Consider the following 19,422-nt stretch of genomic DNA (forward strand, 5'->3'; position numbering starts at 1 on the left):
GAGAGAAAAATGTTGTAATGATTATAAAGTTGTAGTGATTAAAAAGCTATTTAAGTATTAATTTGAAAGTATTCACTACAAGAGAATGGGTTTTTTGGGACGAATCATTTCATCTCGAAAAATCCAATTTTTGTCTCCAAACGTTTTTTGAGATGAAAAAATTTCATCTCTAAGTTGTTTCGAAAAGACTGTCACAAAAAGTTTCTTGATACGAAATTTGATTTTCATCCCAAAAATATTTTTAGGGACGAAATTAGATGGAACCAGTCAAAGGCGCTCGAACATGCTTTTTTTTGGAGACGAACAATTTTCATCCCAAAAAATTGTTCAAAAGGAAATAATTTTGTTCGGACAAACACGTAACGTTCTAACATACAACAACTTGTTTCAAACAACCGAATATATTTGATCATGTTCAAATGGACAGAGTGTTCAGAATGGCACCCAAATTCAACGTGTTTTAAATCAAGCTTTAACCATTCGAACGAGCAAGCTACCCATTCGCACAAACATCCGTATGCCAAAAATCTGTTCAAATGGAATAATATATTCCATTTGAATGGATATATATTATATGGTTTTGGCGTCAAGTTTCCTCTCAAGCACATTCTATGAAAAAATTTCGTTCGGACAAAGTCTGATGCACTACTCTAATAGTTTGAACACAATGCTTATCCATTCGAACAGGGACAATATTCATTCAAATAAACAAATTATACTATATAATATAAAACAAACTTCCCCCGGGTCCTGACAAATGCTGAAGGTCTCGAACCCCGCCCCCAGGTCCCGCCAGGATTAACTCTTGTAGAACTTCGAACCGCTCTGGGTTTCTATTTAAAGGACCAAAAATGATCCTTTGAAAACTCAATGAACAAACTTTCTCATTGCTCACTGACCTAGTTTTCTGCTTATCCCGAACGAAATCATGGTCGAGCAACACTCTTCCAACAACATTTCTGATTGGAATCAGGAACCGATTATGCCTCAACCACTAATTTTCTCTGCTGAGACCATCAACATTATGATGGGAGTAGAGATGCATTGTGCTAGCAGAACTGATGCCGAGATTGTTGTCGCTAAATGCTCAGTATGTTGCTACAATAACGATCATGTCTCGAAGGTTACAGGCAAAAGTGGGTGAGCTAGATCGGCTTAGAAATCAAGTTTTGTAAAAATAGTGATGAGGTGGCATCCTGGGAATTTAAAAACTTTACTAATTGTTTCAAAAATATGGAGTTACTAATTATTGATTTATATTATATTATGTGGTGTATGGATGATAATATTTGTTTAATTGAAAATCTTATTTTACATAAAAGAAATCACTAAAATAATTTTAAATTGGTGTTTGAATATATGTTCAAATTCATAAATGTGGTGTTCGAATATGTTCGAATGGTCTAGAAATCTTCTCGCCAGATTTTGCCACCAAATCTATCCCGTTCGAACAACACAATTTCGGTTCAAATGGTTTTGAACTTTTCTCGGCAAAATAAATTACTTCTCCGCCAAAATTTTTCTGTTCGAACAGATTTTTGTCCGTTCAAACGGATTTGACTTTCAGAGACAATCTAATTCATCACAGACGATCCCGTTTGAGCAGATATATTATATATAGACGTTCGAACAGTTTTGTAAAGTCATCCATTTTTTGAAATGTCTCCAATAATTATTTTTATGGATGAAATTTAGTTGATCCCTAAAACTAAAATTTGTTGTAGTAATTTGTGTTTGGGTGACGTTTGGAAAAGAGATAGGATAAGATGAAAATTTTGGGATAGAAATCTTTTCCAAACATTTTGAGATCTCAAAGAAGTTGAGATCTAATTCATTTTTCCCACTCTAAATTCTCAAAATTTGAATATAAAATTTTAGAGATTTAAATCATGTTTCCTTTGAAAGAATAACTATGTAAATCAGGAAAAAAAAAAAAAAACTTTGATAAAATTATATTGGGTGAACATCGGCATAAAATAACAAAATATGCCACATAAGTTCAACTATTTGTTACAATGAAAAATAATCATAAACTCTGCTTAGTATGCCATATATCAACACAACATTACAACAAATACGGTAAAAAGTTAAAGCCAAGGCTCCATTTTTCTATTAAAGATGCCCAGTCCATAGGTTGAATGAAACACGTCAACGAGAAGGCGAAATTGCATGAATACAAATAGAATAATGGGAACACCAGCCAAACCAATGATAGGAGCGACGGTCCAATATTTTCCACGTAGCATAAGTAAAAGAGCAGCAGAAAAAGCTATCATCATGGTTGCAATAGAGAAGAAGAGAGCGAAAAGGCCTATAATCATCTTTCTGGGCAAAGATTTAAGAAAGTCTTCTTCTGCATAACGTGACGTAAGGATTCCTAAAAAAATCAATACTGAAGTTGATGAAGAAAATAGCGACAGAGAATCAGTTACTAAAAAAAGTTTAAATAGTTTGTCATGCATGAGGATTGGCAAACCTGTATCTTGGTTGTTACCGCCAGGAATGGTAAATCCTGCCGCGAACATAATGGTAATGATGAGAGCACCAACCACAGCACAAGAAGTTGCCGTGTCTTTCATCCATCGCTCTCCATCTTTTCTCATTTCTTTGTGGTCTTTCGTAAACAATTGTCTGGCAGTCAAATTGTCTTCATTTAAAATTTCCTTATGAGAGAGACGGCAAATGCGTTCCACCTCCTGCATTTATTAAATAAAAATATCAGGAAAAAATCGCAACTAGACAATTGCAAAAGAGTTAGCCATCAATATTCAACAAACCGAGACCATCATCAAGTTTTTTCTGTATTGCTTCTCCTTGACTTCTGTGCACAATCACTTCAATCTTTTGGCTTTTTGAGTAATGAATTTTGTTGTTTTGATTTTTATACAACCTTATTTTTATTTCAGGGTATCTCTATAAAAGAATATTATTGTATAATTTATTTTATAAAAATGTCATTCATTTAAAATATGAATGTGCAAAGAATTGTAAAAATAGTTGTATATATGTCAGTTTCTTTTTTCAAATTTGTATTTTTTTTTCAGTTTAATCTGTTTATTAGATTTCCGTATTGAAAATTTGACAGCAAGAATTTTAGCTTTCTTATAATAAAGACCTACTTAGTAGCAATCTTGTGACACCAACAAACATGGAATGCAAAACAAAGTTATTCTATATATAATAAATATAATACTTGCAGAGTGTTTTGAAGTTTAGATTAGTATTGTCGTTCTCCTTTCTCTCTTCAAAAATCTATCTCTAGATTAGTTTAAAGAGTGTATGCAGGTCGAGAGCAAACTAATAAAGCAACAGGGAGAGAAGGATGGAGTTGACCTGAAACCATTGAACTTCTCTTTGCATTTGCAAAGCTGCTCCTCTTATGTGATCGATAGGAGTATTTTCTGTTAACATCCCTGCCATATGCAATATGGTATTTCTGGACTTGTCTACCAAATTTAGTTCAACATTCTTTTGTTTTAAGCTGTATATAAGGCTAAAGATCCTATGTTGACGATGTAGGACGGCCCAATTGAATATGGTCCTTTCATCACGATCACACATCCAGAAAATGTCTGAATTTTCTTTGACCATATGATAAACAAATTCAAAGTTCCCTCTTCTGATAGCTGACTCAATAATCCTTGTAATATCTAGATATATTCGGCTTGTAGTTGAATTTAAAGTTGGTATCGCTTTACACATACGATACAGAAGTAGTTGGAATTGAACTCGTACCAACTTCATTTCATATAAGCGCTTGAATCCTATACATTTAATTTGGAAATAACGAAAAATTAATGCATGTGGGTTAATTTATAAGTTGGATGAAACAATAAATGATGATCAAGAATAACAAATTTCAAAAAAGTATATGGATGCAATAATATCATACGTACCCAAGAGGTTCAAGAGACTTGAAGCTAGTTGGCGCCATAGATCAGCTCGCACTGCAAATTAAGTAAAACCAAAACTTGTTCAGCTTTATTAATTCCGACAGAAAAACGAAGCCGCCCAAACTTTGATTAACATTAATTAAGGTCAGGAGTAAAAAAATTCGAGGGAAAGAAATTAAGTTTAGGCATGCATTAACGCGGCACATATACGTACCTGATCCGATATTTTTTTCTTCACCATGATTTTGAATGTGTTCAAACGGAATTGATCGGCAGCACGATCTAATGAAATGTGTATACCTTCCCCCACCAAAAAACGAAAAAGGCAAATAAAAGCCAATTAATAATATGGCAGTATATTTTTTAATCTATATCTTGAAGGTGCAAAATTCAAGCAACATGCATGCACAGTACTATTAAGACTATGATTTCCTCTTATATTCTTAAAAATATTTTCATTATAAAATAATAAGCTGTATGAAGTTATTTGACTTAATAAAATTCTAATATTTATCAAATCAAATTAACATGGATGATACATAACGTATCGGTCGTATTTACAAAAAATGCAAGAAATCAAAGTATCTTAGACCTCTCGTAGGAGTCGATCTGGAAGCAGATTGATTAGAAAAACTCTGGTAAATCATTGATATTTCATCAAGTGTCTAAATATATGTATAATTCATATACAAGTTTATTAGATCAAAAATTTATGATGTTTAAAAATTTATATATCCAATGTCACATTCAGTAAAGATTCTAGCTAGCTAAGTATTATTCGAGTTGTATTATTTAATCATCCATCATAATTTGGTATTTATAAACAATTCATTTAATAAACAAATAAGTCAAACTTGAGCTTGATCAAACTGATTTCTAACGACTTGTCAAGTATATTTGTTTATATGCAACCGTGGTTTGGAGAGAAGTTCAATATTAATGTTATCACCTCGAATTAGTTTCCATCCTACTAAGAAAATTTTTTAATGTTATAACCGTGGTTTGAGCTTCTCGGAAGTGGACATGGGGGTCTTTACTAGTTTTGCATTCTGCATGTTGGTGCGATGCAACAGATCAGTGATGTATTTATGTTGTGTGAGGAGTAGACCCTTGGAGTTATAAGAAGCTTCAACCCCAAGGAAGTAATGCAATTTGCCCAAGTCGGTGATAGGGAAGTCACGGCGTAAAGCTGCAATAAGATCAGATATGTATTGCATGGAGTTCCCTGTGACCAACAAGTCATCAACGTAGACTAAAACAAAAGTAGTGATGTTTGCAGAGTGATGAATAAAAAGAGAGGAATCTACTATAGAAATAGCAAAGCCAATATCAACCAACAGAGAACTTAGGCATGCATACCAAGCACGAGGTGACTGCCAAAGGCCATAGATGGCTTTATTTAATTTGCAAACAAATGATGGATATTGAGGATGTGAGAAGCCAAATGGCTGAGCCATGAAAACCGTTTCATTAAGTGGCCCATGCAGAAACGCGTTATGCACATCATACTGATGGACAGACCAATTTTGAGATACGGCAAGTGCAAGCACAGTTCTAACCGTGGTTGCCTTGACCATAGGACAAAAAGTTTCTTTAAAATCAACGCCAGACTGCTGAAGAAAGCCCCGGGCAACTAGTCGGGCTTTGCGACATTCAATCAAACCATCGGCAAGTCTCTTGGTTCGAAACACCCATTTGCAAGTGATGGTGTTTGTTGCTTGTGAAGCAGGGACAAGAGTCCACGTTTGGTTGGCAAGGAGGGCTTGAAATTCTTTAGCCATGGCGTCACGCCATTCTGGGAACTATTTGGCTATGGTGTAAGTAGCTGGAGTTTCAGGGATGGGATTGAGATTAGTGAGGAAGGCACGGGGTAAGGGCCATTTGGTGGTACCATCATGAAAAGTATAGGGTCGAAGGGAGTTGGTTTGTGAACGAGTAACCATTGTGTGTATGTGCAGTTGAGGAGGTGAAGATGATGGACTCGATGATGGTGACGAGGGAGTCTGGGATGGTTCTGCTGGAGTTGATGTAGATAATGGAGAAGAAGGCGATGCAAGGGGAGATCCAAGAATAGACGAAGAAAGTGAGTATGAATCTGTTGACAGATTGGATTGAAAATTGGGAAGAATTATGTCAGTGGGCTGGGAAGGGGTAGTGGGCTTTGGTAGAGATGAGTAAGGGAAGTTGTTTTCGTTAAAACGAACATATTTGGAGATGTACGTATGGCCAGTAGGAATATGATAGCATAAAAATCTACGGTAATTTGGACTTAAACCCAAGAAGACACATGAGAGTGAACGAAAATTAAATTTTTGTGGATTATAAGGTGTGGTAAGAGGCCAACATTCAGATCCGAAGACTCGTAAAGAATTGTAATCTGGTTGGGCCTTGTGAAGTAAAAAATGGGGTGAGTTATTTTGTAATGTGGGAGATGGTAACAAATTAATTAAATAAACTGAATGAAGAAATGCTTGAGGCCAAAAATGAAGAGGGACAGATGAGTGGGCTAGTAGAGCTAAGCCCATATCAACTATGTGACGGTGCTTACGCTCAATGATGCCATTTTGAGTATGAGTAGGAGGGCAAGTAAGTCTACGAGTGATGCCACACGATTTTAAGTAATTGGAAAAGGGACGATATTCACCCCTCCAATCGGACTGGAATTGTAAGATTTTTGTGTTATATTGACGCTCAACATTATTTTTAAAATTAACGAATACATTGAGAGCTTGAGATTTTGCTTTGAGTGGAATGAGCCATGTGTATCGGGAAAAATCATCAACAAAGGTAATATAAAAATGATAATCATCAGGGGACACATAAGGGGATGGACCCCATAAATCCGAAAAAATAAGCTGAAATGGTGCAATGGATTTATTTATTCGTTGATGAGCAGGTGATCTATGATGTCACTACAAGGAGAATCACCTTTACCGGCGATTCACATTTGTTGGCAAAACTAACAAAATCGCTGCCTCTCACCTATCCTAGCGATTTATAAAACGCTGTAAGTTCGCCGGTATTAAATCTCCACTTTTGATCTACTCCAACGAAAGCCAAAAATCGCCAGCAAATATTTTTTTCCCAGCGATATTTATTCGCCGCAAATAGTATCTCTATCGCCGCAATTGCACGATGCTATTCAGTTGTTAATCGTTGGGAAATATTAATTCCAGCGATTTAACGTTGTCGCTAAAAGAGGAAACATCGCCGGAAAAGGTCAATACCAGCGATTTTTTGAAATCGCCACAATTAACTAAATGACTTTGAAATATCTTTTCCGGCGATTAAAAGTGCGCCGGCATAGATCAATACCAGCGATTTAAACATCGCTGCAATTGAATTTTTGGTTTTGTGACCTCAGTTGCGGCGACACAAAATCGCTGGTATTGATCTTTTCCGGCGATGTTTTAATCGCTGGGAAAACAGCTGCAGAACACCAAAATCGTTGGTATTGATCTATGCCGAGTCACAAATACCCACTTTTCAACGGAGGCAAACGAAGACCCAAAATTGATAGGGTAGGGCCTAGGGAGGTCGGTGAAGTTAGTGGTGGTGAAGGTTGGCCGTGAGTGGCGGCGTGGGAGGCGGTAGAAGGCCAAAAACACCAAAATCGGCAATGGGGTTAGTTGTGCTTCACCGGTGACGGATCGGAGGTGGGGTTGGGTGCAATGGGTTGCTAGGAAGTCAAGAATGAAGTGGTGAGAAGATGGTGGCCAATGGTGGTGCGACGGCGGCGCAGTGGCGGAAACAGTGTCGCGGCTTCAATGGGCTCGTGGTGGCTAACGGCGGCGCGAATGGAGCTGAGGTTGGTGGGGTAGGGTCGCCGGCGGCTGGGGAAGCTGACGGGCTGGGTGGTGACGGCCACCGCCGTCTCACGGCGGCGCTGGGTGGTGAAGAAGGAAACGGACGGAGAGAGGGAGGGGGAGCTGGGTCGCGCGCGGGAAGAGAACCGAAGGAGAAATAAGGAAAAAGAAAGAGAAAAGAAAAGAAAAGGAGAGGAAAAAAAATAGAGGGAAAAGAGATGAAGTCCAATTCTCATAATTTGGGTCACAAAAATGATCCAACGGAAACGATTTCAAAACCACAAGTTAAATAAAATAATTTAAACGTAATGGTAAAGTCAAATTGAAATAATTAAATACCACAGTAATTAAGTAAATATGAAAAAAAATTTAAATACATAACAATAAATAAATATTAAGAAAGCACATAAAAATAATTTTCACCAAATTAAAATCATAAAAATAAACTCATTAAAAATCCAACCAATTTAAAATAAGAGAATAAATTTTTGAATAAAATAAAAGTAATCCTTCAATAAAAATATACTAAAATACAGGATGTTACAGTGTGGGTTGAGGGAGAAGAGGGATTGGGAAGGAGAGGGAAAGAAATGAGGGAAATGGTAAGGCGGGGTGTTTAAATTTAATTTCACTTTTCCGGTGATTTTGATTTGCCGCTAATAGTATATAATTTACTAGATATGCTCTTGCGGCGAAAATACGGTGAATATTTTCGTCGCAAATAGTCTTTGTTGTTCAATTTGCGACGATATTAAAATCGCTGCAAAAAGTAAAAGTAATTTCTTTTCCATCAGTTGAAAAATTTGAGAAGGAAAGCAAGCAGCGACTTAGAAATCGTTGGTAATAATGTTTATTAGTGGTATTTTTGTTGCAACGATATTAAAATCGTTGGGAAAGGCCTAAATTTTCTAGAAGACTATTTCCAGCGTTTTTTATTTGCCGCAAAATTAGCTATCATGGAGATTTTCCCATTCGCCACAATTAAAATATGGCTACAGTTTTCTGATATCTTTTGCGGCGATAAAAAAATCGCCGCAAAAGATCAAATAATCTCCGCAAATGAGTGAACAGTAATTGCAACATCAGATTTCGTATTTATTGCTTTAGATTTCAGTGACGATAAGAGAATCGCCGCAAATAAGGGTTAATTGCAGCGATTTTTTTTGCGGCGATAGTAAAATCGCTGGAAAAGGCGTTATTTCTTGTAGTGTGTTTGGCCTCAGCATAGGCATTGCAAAAAGGAATTAAAGTGCGCTCAAAAGGAAGTTGATGCTGCTGGAGGATGGACTGGACGAGCTTGATGGAAGGATGTCCATGCCTAGTGTGCCAAAAAGGAACTGAAAAATTACTTGAGAATGCAGAAGGTGATGAAACTGGAGATGGAATTCTATAGAGGCCGTTACTTGTGGTCCCTTGAAGAAGATGCTTCCCCGACTTGCAATCATGAATAGAGAAAGAGTTAGCATAAAATTGGAAGAAGGCATTGTTGTCGATACAAAACTGGCGGACAAAGATCAAATTCTTTTTAAAAGAAGGAACACACAAAATTTTATTTAGAAGGAATTGAGATGAGGAGGAGAGAAAAGAGGCTGAACCAGAGTGTGAGATAGGAATCGAGGAGCCATCACCAACATGAAGTTGCTCGTCTCCACCATACTCAAGTGCATGTAGATTAAGGTTACTCAATTCACTGGTGATATGGTTTGTGGCAGCGGTATCTGGATACCAGTTGGTATCGGGTGAGTAGTTGGTTGAGGTGAAGTTGGCTATCATGGGTGATGGAATGGTATAGGCTTGATTGAAATGGTTCAAGCAATTGATAGCAATATGGCCTTGGCGATCGGAGACCTAACACACCACACGTTGATCAGCAGAGGAAAACGAATTAGAAGACGCGTTACCTGCATAGTTGCTACGGCCCCGATTTGATCGTCCACCATTACGTCCGCGATTAAAGTTTCGTCCACCACGGTTTCCTCGACCCTGTGAACCATAGGAAACTTTTGCAGTAAAATTAGCAGAGGCTTCTGTTGGAAAAGTGCTAATTTCATAATGATGAAGCAATCGGGCTTCATGAGCCAAGAGGTGTCCGAGTAATTCCTCAAGAGAAATTGGAACAAGCCTGGTAGTCACAGAAGTAACTAAGCCATCATAATCTGGACCTAGTCCAGCAAGGAGATACGGAACGAAGTCCACAAGAGGAAGAGGACGACCCACAGCTGCCATGACATCAGCAAGGCCTTTAGCTTTGCGAAAATAGGTAGAAATGGTATCGGCACCCTTCTTGAGAGATGCCAATTGAAGTTGGGTCTGGATGACCCGAGCTTGAGAAACGGAAGCATACGTTGATTCAAGGGAGGTCCAAACAGCTCTTGCGGAAGAACAGCCAACAACTTGGGCCATTATGGGTTCAGATAAAGAAGAAATGAGAGTGGACATTACTTGTTGATCTTGTTGAAACCAGAGTGCGTAGGCTAGATTTGGGGTTTTGTTGTCAAGCATGAGTTTAGGTGATGGACAAGAACCATCAACATAGTTGTAAAGTCGGTTTCCATGAAGATACGGAACCAACTGGGTTTTCCAGAGTAGATAATTTTCAAGAGTGAGTTTCACAGCAATGGTGTGGGAGAAATTTGGTTGTGGGAGGGAGGGAGAAACAGAGGATGAGTCGGATTCATCCATGGACAATGAGTCCTTTTCAGGCTCTTGATACCATGCTAGAAATACTGAAATTGTAATTGTATTTCATTAATTCAAAAGCAATGTACAGAGTTTCCTTTTATAGAAGCTAGACTACAAAGAATCCAGAATATTCTAATGTATAAGAAATTTGTTATACAATGGCAGTGAGCGTACGCATGCAACGCATGCACTGCAGAGTTTGTTGCAATGGAGAGCTATGGTTCTGCTGTTGTGATGTAGTTTGGCTAACAGGTAGTGCAGGGGCAGCTTTGTCCTTAACAAGTAGTATGAAAAAGATCTTTCGTAAGGTCTTTTGAGATGTTGTTCGGAGGCCGCAGAAAGTTTTGTAAGCTAAAAAAGTTTTTAAAGAAAGCTTGTCTTGATTTTTGTGTTTTTTGTTTTAAATCACGAAAAGAATGCCAATGGTTAGATGTAAATTATTTAATAATAATAATAATATACTTATAATTATTTTCTAATATTTTTACAACTTTGTTATAATAGGACGGTAGTTATGTCAAAATTATCTGAAATTGATCAAATACGTTAGTATTGTTGATGATGTTGCACTATCATATTAGTTGACTGAGCTGTGAATTAATGTATAAATATAATTATTTACTCAACTAATTACGTACGAGAGATAGGAAATATAATTATAAAAGATGTATAAAAGTAAGATTTTTTTTTTAGATATTTCTTTTTTACGTAAAAGACCCCAATAATTAATGGAAAAGCTGCTAAGAGATAAAAAAGAGTAGTGGTACTAACAGTGATTGTAGATCCATTGTTTCCAAAACACCAAACCATTTCCACTCTCGAATGCTTCAGTCGAACCAGCCAGTGCCTCCAAAGGGGAGATACGTTGTATGTCCAAGGCAAAAGCCAAAAGAGGACAACGCTCCATTAAATCCAAAGCCATATCTTGCACGGTCATCATGAGTTAATGTTGCATATATCCAATTAATTAATCCAATCACCAGAAATTATGGCCAATGAATGGTTAGAAGAGAATGCAGTAATTGTTTACCTAAATCTCTGTTATAAATACAAAAGTTAAGAAGTGAAGCACCCTGGCAGCCTTTATCTGCCACCAGATCTTGTAACGGAGTTGGAGAATAGAGATAGCGAGCCAATTCGTTATGCCCCCAGGCCATAGCCAGAGCAACTGGAAGTTCATTATCCTTATCTCTAATGCTGACCAAGCTCCTGTTCTTTGTAATCAGACACTCTGCCATCCTCTGATTCCCACTAATAGTTGTAATATGTAGAGCTGTCTGGCGGCCATTATCTTGTATTGCCAAAGTATGTTCTGACATCTTATTGACCAACTCCTTCACTATATATTCCTGATCAGCATCAACAGCAGCGTGAAGAATCGTCCCACCCGGATATGTACCCGTGAAGATTCTTGCTGTCAATGCAGCTGGGTTGACCGCGAGGAAATCTCTTGTAGCTATCCAATCACCTCTTCGCACAGCCTCGACTAAGACCGCATAATCATCCTCTCTCTCTGGCCCTGCCATGCATATATATATATACACATGATAACTGATATGCTTTTTGATCTCCAGTTTTCATATTAAACATAGAATTATGAAATTAATTAAACGAAACAACTCCGACACCTATACTACGTACTTTCCAGCAAACTACTACGTACATATCGATATCATCTTTTGTATGCATGTGTCGATTTTGTATCCATGTATGTTATATATTAATGCCACTTATATTATGACTAGTAAATTTGGTGAATAATATTAAGTACAAGTCCTAGATAGCAAGTATCACATAGGCCTTTTGTAAAAAAATAGATCTCACTTAAAAAAAAAGTTTTCTTTACACTTTTTTAATGTGTAGTCTACTTTTTACAAAAGTATCAAGCTGTGACTTATCTATTAGGACTTGTATTAGTCATTTCTCAAATTTGATTGTATCACTTTTTTCATGGATTAGGCTTTATTAGATTGTTTGTAGCCCATAAGTTTGTTTATGTTCTCTGAATATGCAACCCAACGAACTGAGTGCTCGATGTGGGCTTTGTTCCGGCCATTCTCGTACAACTTACCACTCACAAATATTCAAACCCAATAAGAAATTTAATCAAATCCCTATTGATTTTTAACGTATTATTATTTGAGGAAAAATCACAGATTACCACTCACTTATTTTGCACTCATTCTTAAAAAAAATGAGTTAATATAAAACCTACATGAAAAAATTAAATTTTTTAATAGTAGATCCAATATTTTTTCAAAAAGAGTGTACGATACTTACAACCCATGACTATATCTAACATTACTCATAAAACTAATCACCAACCAATTTATCACTTCACCTCCAAGTTATATAAGTAATTTAACCCCTTGTTTAAATCCTATATAAAATTGTTGACTCCGAGATAATTGATAATTAAAAAATAAGTAATGTACTAGTATGATATTCTAAAAGATTGGATCTTAATGGGAGAAGGCAAATTGCAAAAAGGAGAACTTTGAGAGATAAAGTTGGATTAGTAATTTGATGGTCACCTTGTAAAATGAGTACTGGTAGTTTGAGGAGATGATCAAAGTGTAATTTCTATATTATTTCATTTTACTATCATCTTCTACGTTTAACTTATTTGTGTACTGTGCTTAATTGGTCGATATCCAAATGTGCTTTCCAACAAATACGATCGAGATCCATCCATGAGTTAAGGGAAAAGGATGTTAAACCTAGTCTACAAATTCTTTATCTTTATATATTTATTTATTTTGTAGTTGATTCTTTCCATTTATAAGCTAGTGTCGAGTATACATTATTCATGTAATTGACGCGAAAAAATTTAATTTTCAATATTTAAATCTACAATTTTATTACAAATTAAATCATATCATGTCTAAAATAGCTCGCCTAAAATAAATCTTTTGTACTTCTTGTCATAGTGATTTGAATTTCACTTCTCAAGTTTAAATGACAAGAGGTATAACAACTAAGTTACAAGAGCTTTAGATTAGCTTTAGATCAGGTCTCATGAGAAATTCCTAGTTTTCTAGCTATTATAAGCCTATTTTTTTCTTCCAATAATGTTCACACACACACACATTATTGTGTGCACCTGATTTGTGTGCACTTGAAGAGTTTCCTTCATTAATTATGGGATCAACAGCTTCCGCCTGTATTAGCTTGTCCTATCTATTACTTGAGATGTTTGATGAGTTAGAATGACTTTGGTTGTCTGAAGAGTTTCCACTCTGATCTTTCTGATTAGCTCCGGTCCCTGTTGGCATGTCCTGTCCACTATCTAAGGTATCTGATGTGCAAAAGTTTCCTTGCTCAACCGTGTTGTAGAAAATCAACCGCATTTCCATGAACATTTCGGCCAATATTTCCCAAGCAATTTTGGCATAACTAATTTTATTGATTCGAGAAAGTATGTCCATACCACATGAACTTTGGATTGCATGTAATGCTGCATCATTCATCTTTTTCCGAGCCTCGAATTCAACCACATCATCATCTGGTTTGGGTGGTTTCGAGCCTATTTCAACAATGTCCCAAAGACCTTGAGCCAATAGATTTTTTTTCATCTTGATGCTCCAATCTGCATAATTATCATTTGTAAGAAGTTCGAGTGGAAAAGTGTTTGTTTCCATGTTGCCTGTCAAGTTATGATTCATGAAGTACATATATTAGTTGAAACTCATAATAGAAAGGGATACTAATAATGTGATATATCCCAATTTTTTAAATCAAGAATTTAATATAATTATTTTTCAGGAATACATTTTCGATCTTAACTTTGAAAAATGATTTTTAATTTCTTCTATTAAGTGAATGTTAGGAATTGGGTTAACATGTTTTGGATTGCATAGTAGAGATTTTAATATATATATATATATTGTATTTGTATTTGTGTGTGTTGCTTTGAATGGTTGTTAGGTGGTAAAAAGAGTTTGAAATCTTTAAGACTGAGGCTCAACCGCTGCTGCTAACGATTTCACATGGAATTCTTCAAAAAAGAACAATTTCATTCGGAAAAGCTTCATGCAAAAACACGAGTTTGCTTTCTATTTGATTTGATACAATTAGTTATCTTTAAAGATAAAAAATGCGTTTAATAAAATATTTATATGATATAATTTAATTTAAAAAATAAATTTTAAAATTTAAATATTACTAATCAAATCTTGCCGGTGTTGTGTAGAGAATAAAATAAACATTATCTAGTTGAATCGTAGATTTCTTTTTTTCTTTTTGGTCCAAAATCGTAGATTTCTTCTATCGCCGGACATCTCTATCAGGGATAATAAAATAAACATTATCACATCAATCAACGTGATTGCTGATAATGATATCGATGAAGAATAGTGTTACTATTAATCTTAAGGTCTAATTATAATCCAAATAATTGAGTATTGCTATAAAGCAGCTACTGTAATTGTGTACATAATACATATACTATGTGACTGCTTTTAATTTTTTATTTTGATTTTTATTTTTTGTGTAAAACGTACCAGAAGGCTTTTACTCATCTCTCTTCCTCTCTCTCATCATCTCTCTCTCCATCATCTTTCTCACCAGCTCTCTCTCTCATCAAATGTCTCTAATCCTTCATCGACTCTCTCTCATCGTCTTTCTCTCTCTCTCATCATCACTCTCTCTCTCTCTCATCGTCACTCTCTCTCTCTCTCATCTCGATTTCTCTCTCATTAGCTCTCTCTCATCTCGGTCTCTCTCTCATATCCACTCTCTCTCTCATCAGCTCTCTCTCATCGTCTCTCTCTCAGTCCATAGTAATTTTGAATTTGAGAGATGTGTGGTTTGGATGATGTCACGTAATATGTACAAAAGTGGCTGCTCCCAACAGTTGATACTCCCAATATTTTTTATTTTTGCTTTGGATTTATTTTTGTGAGTGTGGCTTTGAATAATTTAGGTGGTAAAGCCAGGCTTGGGTACATTAAATTTGAAATCTTTTAAGGCCATTTGAATACAAAAACACATTTAAATTATTCAACTTTTTTAAACCATAATATAATTTTTTTTAAATCCTCATACAAAATATAATAAACAATTTAATTTTTTTAAATTATAAAATTATAATAATATTAAAAAAATACTTTAATAATATTTTATTCAACTTATCTAAACTATCTCATTTCATCTCATCTCAATTCATTATTTAAATTGTAATTAAGAGTGAGGCTCAATAGAAAAACCGAAAAGTGAAGAAATCTATTAATTGAATTAATTCTTTTAAAAATTTATTTTTTTAATAATTTTATGAGGGTCATGTCATCCGGTTATACATCAACATTAATTTTTGCACCAACTTGATTAATCATAGAATAAGATCAAAATTTAAATTTAAATAATATATTATTAAAATATTATTTTTTAATATTATTATTTTAAAATTTTAAAAAATTAAATTATTTATTATATTTTGTTTAAAAATTTAAAAAAATTATAAAAATAATGAAATAAGATGGATCGAAATGAAATTAAAGATTCTAGAGTAAAATCAAGAATTTTAACAGCTTTAGCTCTTAAAAATTATTCACAGATAATTGTTGGCAAGCCCGAGTGAAAATGACACCAAAAAAGTGAGTCGTAGGACAGAAGACCAATCCCATTTTTACGAATGGGAAGTGCTAAAATTATAAATTAATTTTATTAAAAAATAAATTTATAAACTGATTTTTTTTATATGCAACGTTAAATTTATTTTATAATAAAAATAATTTTATCATCTAATATATCTTATTAAATCATGTCAATTTATAAATTTATTTTTTTATAATTTTATTTTTACCGCATATCTATAAGAAAAACACTAAGCATTGCGTAAGATCTACTCCTCAAATAATAGAGTAGGGGAGTCAAGGGTCGTGCATGGAAGGAACCATGAGTGGCTCACATATATGTGGTTAAGGTTGCGTTTGGATGTTGAAGTGAGTTGAGTTGAGTTGAGTTGAGATAATAAAATATTGTTAGAATATTATTTATTATTATTATTATTATTTTGGGATTTGAAAAAGTTGAATTGTTTATTATATTTTGTGTTGGGATTTGAAAAAGTTGTAATGATGAGTTGTGTTGGGATTTCAAAAAATTTCAAAATTTTTTATAATTTTATTTTTAAATATTACTCAAATATAAAAAAAAAAATTAATTTTAAGTTTTCATCATTACCAAATCATTATTCAAACAAAAAAAACCAATAAAATTTTTACAAATAAAAATTAATACAACTTTTTCTAACTTTAAAACAAAAATACTATTAAAAAATTATATTCATACAATTTTTAAATTTATAATTGTTGTCATAGAATAACGTCATGCACTTATTTTTACAAAAGTGAGTTAATATGGAATCTATATAAAAAAATTAAGTTTTTTAATAGTAGACTCCATTTTTTTTTAAAAAAGAGTATACGATACTTGCACAATTCATGAATATATCTAACATTACTCATAAAATTAATCACCAGCCAACTTATCACTTCACCTCCAAATTATATAAGTAATTTAACCCCTTGTTAAAATCCTATATAATATTGTTGACTTCGAGATAATTGATAATTAAAAAATAAGCAATGTACTGGTATGATCTAAAAGGACGTTGGATGTTAATGCGAGAAGGAAAATAGCAAAAAGGACAAGTTTGAGAGATGAAGTTGGATAAGTAATTTGATGGTCACCTTGTAAAATGAGTACTGGTAGTTTGAGGAGATAATCAAGTGTAATTTCTCTATTATTTCATTTAACTATCATCTTCTACGTTCAACTTATTAATTGCGTAATGTGCTTAATTGGTCAATATCCTAATGTGCTTAATTTCCAACAAATACGATCGAGATCCGTCCATGAGTTGAGTGAGAAGGATGTTCAAGTTTTTCAAATCTTTATTTATTTATTTATTTTGGTTGATTCTTTCTTTTTGTAAGCTAATGTGAATGACACACTATCTACATTATTAACATGATAAGATTTTATATATAATATTTAAATCTAAAATATTTCTTGCAAATTAAATCATATCAGGTCGAAGATAAACCACCTAAAATAAGTCATTTGTACTTGTTGTCATGGTGATTCAAATTTCAATGACAAGAAGGACTACAACTAAGTTACAAGAGTAGCTTTAGATTAGGCACTGAGAAATTTCTAATTTTCCATTTAATTATAAGCCTATTTTTTTTCTTCCAATAATGTTTGTGCATATTGAGAGAGAGAGAGATCTGGTTTGTGTGAACTTGAAGAGTTTCCTTTATTAATTATTGGATCAACAACTTCTGCCTGTATTAGCTTGTTATGTCCATTACCTGAGATGTTTGATGAGTTAGAACGACCTTGGTTGTCTGAAGAGTTTCCACTCTGAACTCTCTGATTAGCTCCAGCGCCTATTGGCAGTTCGAGAGACAAAGTGTTTGTTTCCATGTTGTCTGTCAAGTTATGAAGTACATATATTAGTCAAAACTTGGAATAGAAAGAGACACTAATAATGTGATATATCTCATTTGTTGAAATCAAGAATTTAATATTGTTATTTCTCAGGATTACATTTTCGATCTTGACTTTGAAAAATGATTTTTAATTTCTTATACTAAGTGCATGTTAGGGATTGGGTTAACATGTTTTGGATTGCGTAGTAGAGCTTTTAATTGCAGAGCTTTACTGAAAGTCTTATTAGTGACAATTGAGTTGTTTACTTTTTAACCCTTAATTAGAGAGCACAGACATTAGGTGAATTGTAAATTCCGGTGGTGGCCTGAGGGTGTGTATGATTGGGGTGGGTAGAACGTAGATATCAGACTTCAAACAAAATAAGAACAAAAAATAAGAAAGAAAGAGAGGGAGAGGAGATGAATACAGTTCCTTCTTCTCCCATGCATCTAATTCAGAAAATAATGATGGAAACTAATTATTCATAAATGGTGGTGCAAAAACGAATTACTTACCAGCTAGCCTAGCTAAGAGGGATGGACAGGACGTTGTCCACCTAAACTGCTGCCTCTAAAATATTCCACACTGCAGAAGTGGTAGCCTTGCCAGTGAAGGCCAATCAATTAACAGATTAGATGCAATTTAAGGTACCATGAACGTCAAGCTGCATGCCTAGTGTCATTTTATAAAGACCAACTTCCCTATCGTTTTGGGCCAGCGTAATAAATTATTAGTTGTGATATGATCAATCCTCAGTGATAGAGTTGCGAGTGGTCCTCTTTTATTCTTGCTTTATCTCAAGATCAATATTTCTTTTTGGAATAATAATGATATACGAAACTTTTTTTTATTATATAAAAAATGTGCAAACATACATTGTTTGTTGAAAATTTGATAGTCATTTGGCCCACTACAAAACATATACTTTAATTTTTCATGGCTTTAAACCTTCATCATTCATCATATAAATATGAAACACATGAGGGATAAGGATAACGCTGCTGAAATGATGTGCTACGATATATTTTTATAGTGATCGCAATTTAATTATGATGGATATTTCGGATTATTTTAGAATTTTTTGAATAGTAAGAAAATAGAATAAATTTAAAATTATTTTAATATATTTTTTATTTAAATAATAAATACTTTGGTAAAAAATTTCAAAATTTTGATAAATGTTTTTTTTGTCCAGTTGGCTGATGATTTTTAATAATTGTATGGCAACTTGTGAATTACTCTGAAGTACACGGGCATTGATTTTTGCACCAAGTTGCAGATGAATTGTTTCTGTCTGGGACTCCACCGACGTTACGTTAGATCTCCACTTCGCGACTCTTCTCTAATCATGTACACGTTATCGCCGGCCCTTTAAATTGTGTACCATACCCACCGCAATTATCTCATTAATTTCCCAACAACTAATTGTCCAGCGCTTAATAAAGTTGTGATATGTTCCATACACAGTAATAAAGTCGTGAGGGGTCGTCTTTATTCCGTGCTTATCTGAGGATAATTCTTTTTATAATAATAATATTCGTATAATCTTTTTTCCATTACATTTTCTGTAATATCCTGTGATGTGTATGTTGCGGATGGATTGG

At 34.4% G+C, this 19,422-nt stretch overlaps 1 protein-coding gene across 2 annotated transcripts; it reads right to left on the reverse strand.

Moving 5' to 3' along the window:
• Window positions 1-1,965: 1,965 nt before the first annotated feature.
• LOC108996229 (ankyrin repeat-containing protein ITN1-like) lies at window positions 1,966-18,454 on the reverse strand. 2 transcript variants are annotated; one of them, XM_018972000.2, is made up of 9 exons: window positions 18,334-18,454; window positions 17,698-17,817; window positions 13,485-14,027; window positions 11,412-11,900; window positions 11,153-11,305; window positions 4,108-4,193; window positions 3,897-3,947; window positions 3,334-3,764; window positions 1,966-2,696 (listed from the first exon to the last, which is right to left on the reverse strand). In XM_018972000.2, the coding sequence occupies exons 5-9, from the start codon at window positions 11,167-11,169 to the stop codon at window positions 2,088-2,090; spliced, it is 1,194 nt and encodes a 397-aa protein (XP_018827545.1). In that variant the 5' UTR covers window positions 11,170-11,305; window positions 11,412-11,900; window positions 13,485-14,027; window positions 17,698-17,817; window positions 18,334-18,454; the 3' UTR covers window positions 1,966-2,087. The 2 variants fall into 2 exon arrangements, with proteins under 2 accessions (XP_018827545.1, XP_018827546.1); XM_018972001.2 differs by having other exon boundaries at window positions 1,966-2,377; window positions 2,477-2,696; window positions 11,153-11,900.
• Between the last annotated feature and the right edge of the window lie 968 nt (window positions 18,455-19,422).

Source organism: Juglans regia, chromosome 5 (assembly GCF_001411555.2).
Source record: "Juglans regia cultivar Chandler chromosome 5, Walnut 2.0, whole genome shotgun sequence".
In the NCBI taxonomy this organism is placed as follows: Eukaryota; Viridiplantae; Streptophyta; class Magnoliopsida; order Fagales; family Juglandaceae; genus Juglans; species Juglans regia.